A 13,307-nucleotide genomic window follows, 5' to 3' on the forward strand; every position below is an offset into this window, starting at 1 on the left:
AATTTTTGCTGTCTAAAATCTTTGCTGTCTAAAATCTAAAATCCAATTCCATGTCTAGGATAATTTCTAATTTGCCGTAATCATGCTCATTATTAATCTTACCCTGTTATAATCCAAATTCAGTTGGGCAGTCGTGTTAACAACACTGTTATAGTTTTCAGTATCGTCAGTTATAGGTGTTATAGTGACCAAGTTTTAATATCCTGATTTAACTTACTACTTTGTTTAGCATTTGCACGGAGGGATTGCTTTTATTTTGTGGGGTCATTCCAGAAATTCATTATTAGTTTCTATACGTTAAATCTTCGTGGGTAATCTCAAATATGTCTGGATGACATGATTATTCGTGGAGCACGCTTTTACTGCTAATTTAAAGCAGTTTACTGTTAAATTATGGTGGTTAGCTGACTTTACTAGAATATCTAATTTTAAATTAGAAATATTTAATTCTCATTAAATCTCTTTATATCAGCGGATTATATCACTCATAGAATTACTCGGCGTAAAAGAGAACGCGAAATCTTTTCCAATTTCAATTATGTCAAATATGGTCCAGGTTTTAAAGTCCCTGAAGATTTTCTTTAACTCGACTGTCGCGAATATAATTTACTCAGCTAATAATTTTGACAGCCCGCTGCAAGCCGCATCCTTCGAGCTGACAGTATTCCAAGAATTTGTGATCATTTGGTTTATTGTCACATGCATATATTACATGAAGACAGGGCATCGCCTTTGATCTGAAATTATTCCTGGCATCACTAATATTAATTAGATCATCAAAAACTAGACTGAAGTAACTCGAAGTTTTTTTTAAATAGTAAGAAGGGAAAAGTTGAAGAATTAAACGTCAATTTGCGACATATTTTACCTCTTCATCACCTCTTGCAATTTTGATACAACTAACTCCAACCCTTAATTTATTTAATTAATCTGAGACCTCAATTTTTAAGTGGCCAAATTAATAATTATAATTATAAGTAAATAAATCAAAAATTTGCGTTATAATTGCATAGTGACATTTAACATACACGTAGAACTACATTTTCCACATTGATTGACACAAATATCTCTTATATTTATCCACAAGACCCAATAAATGATGAAGTCACCTGATGATTCACCATTAATCAATTTTAGAAGCTGTCTTGATATAGATATTTCGTCATTTGCTGTCAATATATACTATAGGGAATTAATAATGTCATATCGTTCATTAGTTCGGATCAGCTAATTTTGATTACTCTCCTGTAAGTTTTGAATACACAGTTTGACTTGCTTCGATAAATATAATACTCGGGCACCTGTCATTTCTGTCGAGTTTAGCGTAGTGAACCAAGCTTCGTTATTTTGTAAATTACTTGCTTTTCACATTAAGGAGATCAAGATATTCACCATCAACCTGTTTGCAGGACTGCAGTCTAATATTAGTCTGGACACTTCTTTTCGTAGACAGAACGTTCCCTGGACTGAATTTATTTAATTACCTATAAAATATTTAACCTTCACAATATAGCTCGTAACATCTACCACTACATATATATGCTTATATGTGCCATGAATGGTTTTATCGCCCGATTATTACACAGCTCTACGTGAATTTGAGAGATTTGTCTGATAATTACAGTCTGAAAGATAAAACATTCCCAGAACAGGATGCTGCTGGAATGACAGGATGATTGAGTACACGGCGTTACCATGACACCCCTTCTAACCACTATCTGGGATGCTTTCAGGCAGCTGCTGTGTTGCGCCCAACCTAAGGTTAGTACTGCAAATAATTCTCCTTATAAGGTCATGTTTAATGCTTATATATAACTGTACCGGTTACCCAGGTTACCCAATATAACGACTCTTGTCTCCACCTAATGTCCCTTGTTAAGCGGTCGCTTCACCAGTTCACCAGTTAACTGTAGGCTTCAATATTAACTCATGATGCAGTTACCTTGACCATAATGATAAAACAAAAACAGTTTATAATCTGCCATTCGCTTGCATTAGTGATGATACCGGCAACTGCGATAAACGGTTAAAAAATCAATTATGGTCATAATTGATCTAAATTTGATCGATAGACATTTCAACAAAGCGATCTTATTGTATTAAATTTTTGTCCGCCCTTAAATATAACTACAAGTGCGAAATCAGGGCCAATACTAAAATACTGCTTAAACTTGTCGAGTTGAATTTTAGTTAAACTTTTCACCAAATCCATAAGGCATAATCCAAATTAGCCTCCTGGAAGTAAGAAAAAGCTCGTATTGGTCTATTATATAGTGGCTTTGTTAGCAACCAATACTTATTTCTAGTAGAATGCAGCGACAAAAGACAGCAAAATAGTACATATAACATACTCTACTCATACTTTCTTAATAAATGTGTTACATGCCTACCCCCTCCCCCTTCTTTTTAAATCATAACTCTGTTTTGGTTTTGGTTTTGGTTTCCTCCTTTGGTACTCATCAATCCACATTATCCAGAGTTTTCCCTCTTATTTAGTGACTAGTCATATTCGTACTCGCGTACTGTCATCAGAAAGCCGCTTGTAGTGTCGTGGCAGTTCACAATAAAGTTTGCAATTCTCTGCATCTCAAGTCCTGACAGTTGTAATATCCGCCTGCTGTGGAATTACTACTTGGCTTCTTATCATGACAGGTCTGACAAGGGCGGCTTCTGCCAGTAAATTAGTGTGCCAGCTTGTTGTGTCTTCTCTTGCTTGTACTGTGTACATTGTGCAATATTGCGGTATCATTAATCAACTGTAGCCGAATAACTTTGAGGGTTGCAGGTACATCGTGCCTTCTATAATCAAATAATTTCTTTGTTACAATGAACTATATATGACTTGTGTAACTTAAGTAACCGGCGTACATCATTGCACAATCCAATGTACACCATCGCACAATATTATCACGGTACTACATTAGATAATAATATCTGGGATGTGTACCACTGTGTATAATCTTATACCACTGTGTATAATAATACTCACGAGTCACGAAGCTCTGTAATCACACTGTGGTAGGAGAGTAGTGAGTGATCACCCCGACCGTAGCTACTAATCAGTCGTATTTTAGTACTCATATTATACCCTGCAGTGTATTGGTCGTGAGTCAGAGTTGCGTGTTGGGTGGTCCACGAGATTTAACGCTCGTTATAAAGTGGTTTTAACCACTGTAGGCTTACTTTCTCAGCTTACACGGCCTACTTATACTTAATTTAGCCATTAAAAAACCATATTTATTATTTGTTAAGTTATAATTATTTAATTTACAGCTCACTAGGCTCCTTTTTTCCTCGTTATTCCTTCTATAACTTACTGCTTAAACATTTCTTTTTGCATCTTGCGCTCGTTAGTACTTTAGCAACCTATTGAGAAAGTCTTTGATCTGCCAGAAAGTTTCAATACATTTTGTGCATTTATGTTTGTACAACTGCAAGTGCATGTATATTTTATGACTCATTTGGTGCCGAAAAAGATATGAGATTAATTAAATAGCCATTTACAGTTGTTGCCATACATTTAGATTATCTTCATACAGCACTGCCACTTTTAAGTTTCAATACAACAAGTCATTTTTATCAACAACATTTCTAGATCAATTTGCTAGGTGTAAGGCGTAATGTTTTCAGCTATAAAAGTATAAAGCGATCGTTATAAAGTTATAAAGTTATAAAGTTATAAAGTTATAAAGTTATAAAGTTATAAAGTTATAAAGTTATAAAGTTATAAAGTTATAAAGTTATAAAGTTATAAAGTTATAAAGTTATAAAGTTATAAAGTTATAAAGTTATAAAGTTATAAAGTTATAAAGTTATAAAGTTATAAAGTTATAAAGTTATAAAGTTATAAAGTTATAAAGTTATAAAGTTATAAAGTTATAAAGTTATAAAGTTATAAAGTTATAAAGTTATAAAGTTATAAAGTTATAAAGTTATAAAGTTATAAAGTTATAAAGTTATAAAGTTATAAAGTTATAAAGTTATAAAGTTATAAAGTTATAAAGTTATAAAGTTATAAAGTTATAAAGTTATAAAGTTATAAAGTTATAAAGTTATAAAGTTATAAAGTTATAAAGTTATAAAGTTATAAAGTTATAAAGTTATAAAGTTATAAAGTTATAAAGTTATAAAGTTATAAAGTTATAAAGTTATAAAGTTATAAAGTTATAAAGTTATAAAGTTATAAAGTTATAAAGTTATAAAGTTATAAAGTTATAAAGTTATAAAGTTATAAAGTTATAAAGTTATAAAGTTATAAAGTTATAAAGTTATAAAGTTATAAAGTTATAAAGTTATAAAGTTATAAAGTTATAAAGTTAAAAAGACCGCGACTAATTGCACGATTCATTTGTTGATGAATAACCTTTCGTGGTTGCACTTGTGGTTTTTGTGTGTTATTTTTACGCTTGCACGATCATCACGAAGTCGCAATTGATTAGTCCCACAGAATATGATGTTTTTGATTACAAGTCATATATATAGGAAAAACGCGGATGTGTGCGTTAAAACTATATAATTATTATAATTATATCGGTAAAATGTTTGGATTGGTTTTCATTTCCGTCAGCAATTATATATTTTAACTTATCAACTTAAATAATTGTCGTTATTATAACACAATAAAGACGCCTAAACTGGATATTTGATGCGGATTTAAAACCAATCAAGCTTCCTAGTTTCGACCATAATTTCGACCACTTATTTTCTTACACATTTGACAGAAGCTGTGACTCTATAATATTGTCAAGACATGACGTAAGCTGAGCTTCGCATCATCCCATTCCCGTCTGTGTTATTTTACATGAGATATATCTTACAAACAGTTTACATTTTTACTGCCGCTTCGGTTTGACCTTAGTGATATCCAGTAATACGTTGTGTATCTTCCCAACTGATATTTTTAAACCAACCATTCATTATTCCAATCTGTCACCTGTCAACTGATTATTTGATTCCACGAAGACCGAACTTCTGCAAAATGAAAAACTGGTCATTGCTGAACTGAATTCTTAAATATTCGCCTTTAACTGAAGATCATGTATTTATCCCAAGTTCGGCTGATCCGAGATTTGCAGAGGAGCAGAAAACTCTACCAATCAGTCAGCAGACAATTGCTAACTTCCTAACCATTTACCTGTTTTTTTGTTCCGCGGAAGTGAGATCAAAATGGATTAAAAAATGTCTGGGCTCCCGGGAAATCAACTTATGAAATTGGTTATTTGATAGATAATTACAATTATACGATTTCGTCCATAATTTTGTCTCATGGACTAGTTGGGACTTCGTATTATTTAAAAAATCCGGTATTTGTTCATCAGGCCCTAGTATTAAAATTGATGCTCAAGCGCGTCTCTACTGAAACAATTCCACGAGTAGTGCCGAGCCTCAACCTAGTCTCACCGTATCTAACCGTTCATGCATCGGTTATATATCGGTGTAAAGGTAATGGTATAGTGTATACTAAACGGTCTACCTTCAAGTATTTGTTTTCGTGTCATCATATAATAATGTTCGTGTCAACAGATTGACCTGCTGTTCATGACTGTTGATCATGGCGTCGATACAGTATATAGTTACAGTATCAAGTAAATCTGTCACGTGGTATTATATATAACGTAACATTAGCCGCTATATACTAATCCTTTGGACAGCAATATTCCGGTACCTGTTTCAGTTAATGGTATCAAATACTAGAGACTTCAAGGCTTTTACCGGTTAGAGATTACCGTTTTAGTGTGTGTGAATAACGAAGGTGTGAATATAAAAGTGTTTTTCCGTGCACGGTATAATTTATTGCTGTCTTCTTCTCTATCACATAGGTTATGCCATATAGAATTAATTTCTTGGCTGGAGCTGGCGTTTTATTCGATGTTTAGCCGATGTCTACGATAACATAATGCATTTGCCGCTATAGTATTGGTAGTCGAGTTTGGTGTTTGGTTGTATTAGAGAGAAGCTGGTATGGGGCAACAAAACTCCAAGTCGTCGAATAAGAAAGGTGTACCATCTGTAAAGGAGGAGCCGGGGAACAAAGATATTGAATGTTCAAAGTTGAATGCTCCGTCTGAAAAAAGTTCAGTAGAGGATCATCCGAACGAGGAATTTTCAGCAGAAGCTGTCCTGACTCATTCACAGCTGAAAGAAATAAAGCCTGTAGTAGTTCTCGAATTAGACCGTTCAAAGTTGGAAGAAGCTTGCCAGACGATTAAGCCCGTAGCCCCTCCCCGTGGATGTGCTGCTGCGAAGCGGGTTGATCCCGTGATGAAAGAAGAAGTTACTGATCCTAAAGATGCAGGTATATCTGAAGTAGTGCCAGCAAATGACTTGAACCATCTAAAAGAAATTAGTCCTAACGATGGTACACCTGAAATAGTGCCAGCAAATGACTTGAACCATATAGAAGAAGTTAGTCCTAAAAAAGTAACGTTTGAAATAGAACATGACTTTGACCACCAAGAAGAAGTTTGTCCTAAAGATGTAACACCTAAAATAGTGCCAGTACCTGACTTGGACCATTCAAAGGTTAAAAAAGTTTCTCCTAAAAAGGTTACGTTTGAAGTAGTGCATGACACTGACTTTCATCCGAGACTAGAAGAAGTTGCCGAAGTTAAATATGCCACAGTTGAATTCGGAGAGACGGGGAGTTTCAATCCGGGAGTTTCAAAGTCTACTCAACACTCCCCAAGTTGCTCGGAGAGTATTTTCACCACGGTTAGTTGAAGTTGTTTTATCTCCTTATATGGGCATCACATATAAGGGTTAAGAATAGTCTCGCCACGAATAGTTCCGCGGAGCGTTTATGAGTAATTCACAGTAAGATTTTGTCAATTTTAGATTTTCATCAAATATTAACTTTACTGCTGCTTTTTGGTTTTTTGATGAAATATTACCGGACAAGGGCTATTATACAGGTCACAAACTCACCACCAGAGATAAACAAACGTCTCGACAAGTATAACATCTCCCTAGTGATAATAGATCTCAGACCGCATTGCTGACCAAGGAGGCAGGAGGCTCCGTGGTTAGATTAGATACAGTTAACCAACATTGGTCCTACTATTGACTACATGGTCGCCTTTCATGATCCATGTAGTGCACGTGTAGACGTGATTGATGGGACCACTTGTGGGCAACTCCGACTCGAACAATCGTTGTACAGAAATGTAGAACTAGATCTCTCTGCTCATGTTAATTGCTAAACACAAACACACTTCTTAAATCAAGTTTAGTTTATAACGTTACTCCTCCGCACCCGCAACTCATCTTTTGTATCTGTTTAGTGTTTATGTTTGCATAGCCCTCTTACCAGTAAGTTCATAATTAATTTCTAGTGTTAGTTTAGGATAACATCTCGAGGTACTAGGTGTCTCACATTTCACCTAACCTACCAGTATCTAGTATCATGGTGGTGGCGGGGGGCATTATCTAGTGCACCTCCTACTTCTCTAAAACTTGTTAAATGTTAAATGTTCTTGAACTGAAATTGACAACTTGTTCATGTACAATTAAAGAATTAACAATCTTGTGTTGAATAGGCTTGGTCCCGAGTGGGGGATGTGTTACTGTGTCCCAGTTACTCCTGACCACATTTGTTTAAGGAGTAAAACTATAATATCATTATGTATAATGTATATGGTTATGATTTTTATTCCATATAATTTACTAACTCCTCCTCCTGAATTCAGTCCTTCATCAATTAAACCCCCTCTAGGACAAGTTAGCAGAAACCCACGACCTCGGAGAAGATAACCAGAAAGGTCTAATCTTCAAGAACCCCACCACAGACTCGCCCACTTACACACCCCAGACAAACGGGAGTATCCCCCACCTGGAACACAACAAGTCACGTGACCTCCACACGCCCCCTACTGCTGTGGTTAATCTGGAAACGGTTCAGATAGAACTCTGTGAAACTGAGAGTGAGACGAAACAGTGCTCGGATACTGACGACATGCTTACTACGGTTAGTGTTCACCTTAATTGGGTTACTACCTGTTAATACCTTAGCGGCCCTTTTTATAAGAGGCTCTACTGCAGTCTACATGTACGTATTCGGTCGACTCCAACTGTAAATTTGTAACCTTTTAAACTTCTATGACAGTGGAGTTTTACTGTCCTCTATGTTTTTGTTCTTTCTTCTTTTTGATGAAAACTTGTCCAAAAACTCAAAAATTCCATAATATGTAATAATTATCGTTACAATTTAATAAATAGTCTTGGGGATCAGATAGTGTGTTTTGAGAAACTAGTGAGGTATGGGATGAATTATATGATTATTCAATTTTGTGGATATCTCGTGGTCAAGCTGTGATGAGCTTGGGATCCTCTTTTTAAACATCTGCTCAATTCACAAAAACGATATCTTCATTGATTGTGCTAAGTACGACGTGATAAACTTGAACGAAACTAGCTCTACCCTCTAAAGTAACGGTATATAAGAGCAAAGGATTTCATCCCTTTGTCCTCCAGGCTCTTAGCAAGAAAGGAGCCAGGAAGACAGGACATCTATCTGTATTCCAGGCTCCTAGTGTGACAGGACATCTATCTGTATTCCAGGCTCCTAGTGTGACAGGACATCTATCTGTATTCCAGGCTCCTAGTGCGAGGAAAACTTCCTGTAGAGGGGGAGGTTTAATCACGTACCTAGATAAACGGGTATGTTATTCTGATGACATTGAAAAGCACAAACTCAAATCAAGAGCCAAGTACATTTGGTTAATTCCTTATAACTAAGATTTGATCTTGAAGGAAATTCAGTGGTAACAAAATTTCGACGAGATTCTAGACGATATTCTCTCTAAATTGAAATTATGGAAGGTAACAGTTTTTTGAGTGATTTCAATAATGACTTGATTAAACACAGATTTGGTGAAAACTTACAAAATGTGACTAACAATTTGGTGTCCCCTAAGGAACATTTGTTTCCTGTAAATATACGTGATTTGTCTGATATAAATAATAAGTTAACCTTTTGAGACAATTCCTGTCACTGAGGGCTTTTGATCCATCAATCGATCGACTCAGATTCAGCACAAATTTAAATCGCACTTTATGAGAGGAAAGGAAATTAAAGACCTTGACGCCTTCATTCTCAGCCATGCACGAGTCGATCTTTTTAATTTACCAAACCGTTATAAACCTTTATGAAGCGCCTGTCAAAAGTCGCCTGAACTCTATAGCCCGTGACGTGTCCAAAACCAGGACATCATTATAATCTAGAACACTGCAGCCTCATATGTCCAAAACTGTATCAGTATTCAGTAATCACGTGGCGAGATCGTAAGTCACGTGACCATGCTCTCAGTCTCTTGACAGGGCGCCACTCATTATTTTAGATAAAGTAATCGAGGTTTTGTCAGACATAGATATCAATATTTAATGACACTGAAAGTTACCGGTTTTGAAGCTGTCTGGGTTAGCACATGCTATCATCACATTCACATGATAATATAAATTTTGACATCTAACGTTTACCTGACCTATTCTTCAGGCTGCAAGAAACATAGTAGAAGATGCGATACAGCAAGCTATAGCATCGGAAGTTGTATCATTGGTAATTTGCCGGACGCTAGGATTTTTACTGGTCGAGAGAGCAACGACCAACGCTCAACGCCTTTATATGTATCCTGAGTCAGTTTAGCTTTCTTCAAACACAAGGAAACTTTGTGTAGATGCAAAATATGGATGATAGGAGAGATCTTATATTTGACGAGCAGCGCTACTAATTAGCGTTACTAATTAGCGATCATTTGAAGCGAACATTATGAAAAATGTCAGACAACTGGTGAAAGTACTGATTAATCTAAATATTCTTGTCGTTGATATTATATAACAAGCATATGGCCGATTCAAAGTCGGACTGCTGAACAAATTTAATATAGAGTAAAAATTAATTTATTCTCGATGTGATAAGATCAGAAATTGTTCATGATAACTAACAAGCATTCCATTTAGGTTTTATTGACTTTTGAATAATTCATATATTTCACAAATCGTCCGAATTATTCACTTTTAAGCGTGTTTTATTAAAGTCACATTTTCGACCTATTCAAATAATTGTATTTTATTTAGCCAATAATAGCCACTACGTAAGAATACAAATTTGAATACAGCTCCTAATATGAAATTCTTTCGCTTTAATAGGATAAGAATTGATTAAATTCAAATACTAAAACATCTAATCTGAACTACTCATTAATAAAAGTTGAGATATTAACCCGTATCATTGTATATGTTAATGATCACTAATAAAATGTTATGCTTAGGTTTCGTCTGCAGGAGTCTTATTGTATAATATGTACTATAATATCATCCAACCGCTCTTCGTTATCATCATCTTGTTGAAGTAATTCCTCAATAAACCTACCTTTCAGTTAATTCTTTAATCGCCATGGTCGTTCTGAAGTGTCTTGTGCCCAGTTTCCGGGTGGAGTTGCAACAGATCTTCTGAAGTTGATGGGATTGGTTTACCAGTGCTGTCTGAGTTGAAGAAAGCCAGGAAGAAAGGTATCGAGAATAACTCAGGCCGAAAATTTTGTAAGTCAACGTTTTCCTGGAGACTACTTTTCTCCAGTGTTCATGTTACTCTGATCATTATGAGCCGAAAATAGCCTTATAAATAGCGAATTCTTGATCTTTTGGTCGTTCTCGAAATATATCCCTGAGTACAGCCAAATCGTACAGCCTCTGGGAGATGCCGGTCTTGTGGTCAACTGAACGGCTAAGTTGGGCCATTTTTTCCACGTGTCATTTTAGTGGCACGCCTTCCTGACCCTGTAGCTCTGGCTAGTACAGATCCTTCCTGCTTCATAATCGGTAATCCGGTATAGATATTAGTCTTAGCTATACCTTGTATTATGAAATTTTTGGCTGCGAAACTTCGCCATGTCGTCACGTTGGCTTTTCCAAATTTCAATTTTGTCTAAAAATGAATTTGGTAAATAAAATTAACAACAACTTTCGGCCCACAGTTAAAACTACTTTAAGGCATAAACATGTGGAAAATTTCTTTTGAAAACTTAAAAAGCAATTTACTTTCTATAAACTGACTGAATTCTGTTTCGTCAAGATGCATCCTTCCCCTAACCTTTATATATTAGGCGATATTTACCGTAGACTTAATTAAGCATCAAAAATCAATAGTTCCCACAGTCAGACAACGAATGAGTTAAAAAGTTCCAACAAAAGGTCGTTACGAAGGGAAGGTTAGGTTGGTAAGTAAACTTTGTTTTTTATGTCAGGTCGTTCCGAAGGGAAGGTAGTGTTGAAGTTAACCATGTTTTTTTATTCAGGTCGTTACGAAGGGAAGGTTGTGTTGAAGTAAAACATTGTTGTTTATTTCAGGTCGTTTACGAAGGGAAAGTAGTTTGATAGTAACTTGTTAAGGTGTTGGTTTTATTTCAGGTTCGTACGAAGGGAAAGTAGTATTGAATAAACCATTGTTATTTATTTCAGGTCGTTACGAAGGGAAGGTATGTGTTGAAGGTTAAAACATTGTTCAGGTGTATTATTTCAGTCGTTTACGAAGGGAAGTAGGTTGAAGTATACATTGTTATTTCTTTCAGGGTCGTACGAAGAGGAAAGGTTAGGTGTGAAGTAAACATTGTTAAGGTGTATGTGTTATTTTATTTTCAGTCGTTACGAAGGGAAGGTAGTGTTGGAAGTAACATTGTTTAGTGTATTTATTTCTGGTCGTTACGAAGGAAGGTAGCTGTTGAAGTATACATTGTTAAGGTGTTATTTATTTCAGGTCGTTACGAAGGGAGGTAGTGTTGAATTCCCTATAAAGAATATCAGCAACCTTGTTAAAACAACCTGGATGCAGAAAATAGAGGCCTCTCTGGGGAGATTACCATGCTGGATGTTTTACTTTGAAGGAACCCTAAGTCATCTCTTATCATCCCTCTGACGGTAAGTTTAACTAGTGGTTATGTTGGTACTAGTGGTCGTTACTAGTGGTTACTGTGGTTACTCGTGGTTACTAGTGGTTACATCTATATCAATCCCTCCTGCCGGTTAGTTAATAGTGTTACTAGTGGTTACTAGTGGTTACTATTGGTTTACTAGAGGTTACTAGTGGTTACTGTGGTTATAGTGGTTAAATCTCATTTTCAATCCCACTGTCGTTAGTTACTAATGGTTACTAGTGGTTTATAGTGGTTACTAGTGGTTACTAGTGGTTACTAGTGGTTTACTCGTGGTTACTAGTGGTTACTAGTGGTTACATATCTTATCATCCCCCTGACGGTTAGTTACTCGTGGTTATTATAGTGGTTACTAGTGGTTACCATTTGGTTTATTTTGGTTAATAGTGAACTTTTTGTTACAGCGGTAAACTATGACGTCACTTGCGTTGTGATGACGTAATGTTCAGGTAAACTGATCTCATTTGCAGCCCGATGAATGAACCCACTTCACTTACTTTGGAGAACGAACCTTTAAGAACACGGGAGATTGCAGTTTCTGGGCACATTGACTGTTATCGGCTATAATACACGTCGACTCTTTTTGTAACATCTACGAGTGTGGTGAGTGGTTACTAGTGGTTACTGGTGGTTACTAGTGGTTAACTAGTGTATCTCGTGGGTACAAGTGGTTATAGTGGTTACGGGTGGTTAACTAGGGGTTATGGTTACTAGTGGTTACCTTATACTTTCTATAATAAACACTCGGACTACTGCTATCTATTTCGTTTAACACTTTTAGTAGTTAGTAAATCTTTCAAAGTACGTTATATCTCTTTAAAAAGGGCATTCGGCACATTATGAATCAAAACGCCATAAAAAAAGAAAACTAAACATCACCATTTTATAACTTCTTCCACTCCCTCCCTATCTAAAGCTAAAAATCTAGTCTTCCAGAAATCAGTCAAATTCTTAGTCTATTATTCAAGATGTATCAAACATTATTGTGAGATAAAAAAAATAACACCGGAATCAACTAAAGTTTCTAAAAAACTATGATAAACCGTTTTTACCTTAATAAACCCAAAATTCAAAATATAAATAAATAATTGTAGCAATGGCCGTGCTGCCCCAGTCAAAGTGATGAAAGTATCTGGACTAGAGGAGAAGGAGCAGGAGAAGTGTGGGGCGGTGGGGAAATGAAGTAGGTACTTTCTGATGAGAGCATTAATGAGGATCTTATCAAGGTTAAAACTAATGTGTTACTAGTGGTTACTAGTGGTTACTAATGGTTCCTACTTCCTAGTGGTTACTAGTGGTAACTCGTGGTTATAATGGTTACTAGTGGTTATAATGGTGTACTAGTGGTTATTACGTTTTTAGATGGTTACTAAAGTCTATATA

General features: G+C 35.7%; 1 protein-coding gene across 1 annotated transcript; it reads left to right on the forward strand.

Annotated features, from left to right (window-relative positions):
* Positions 1-1,651: 1,651 nt before the first annotated feature.
* Positions 1,652-11,908, forward strand: LOC134816732 (uncharacterized). The gene is made up of 5 exons (XM_063825752.1): positions 1,652-1,761; positions 7,712-7,963; positions 8,470-8,629; positions 11,455-11,471; positions 11,750-11,908. The coding sequence occupies exons 1-5, from the start codon at positions 1,696-1,698 to the stop codon at positions 11,906-11,908; spliced, it is 654 nt and encodes a 217-aa protein (XP_063681822.1). The 5' UTR covers positions 1,652-1,695.
* The last annotated feature ends 1,399 nt before the right edge of the window (positions 11,909-13,307 follow it).

This window comes from Bolinopsis microptera, chromosome 1 (genome assembly GCF_026151205.1).
Source record: "Bolinopsis microptera isolate Bmic1 chromosome 1, MBARI_Bmic_1.0, whole genome shotgun sequence".
Classification (NCBI taxonomy): domain Eukaryota; kingdom Metazoa; phylum Ctenophora; class Tentaculata; order Lobata; family Bolinopsidae; genus Bolinopsis; species Bolinopsis microptera.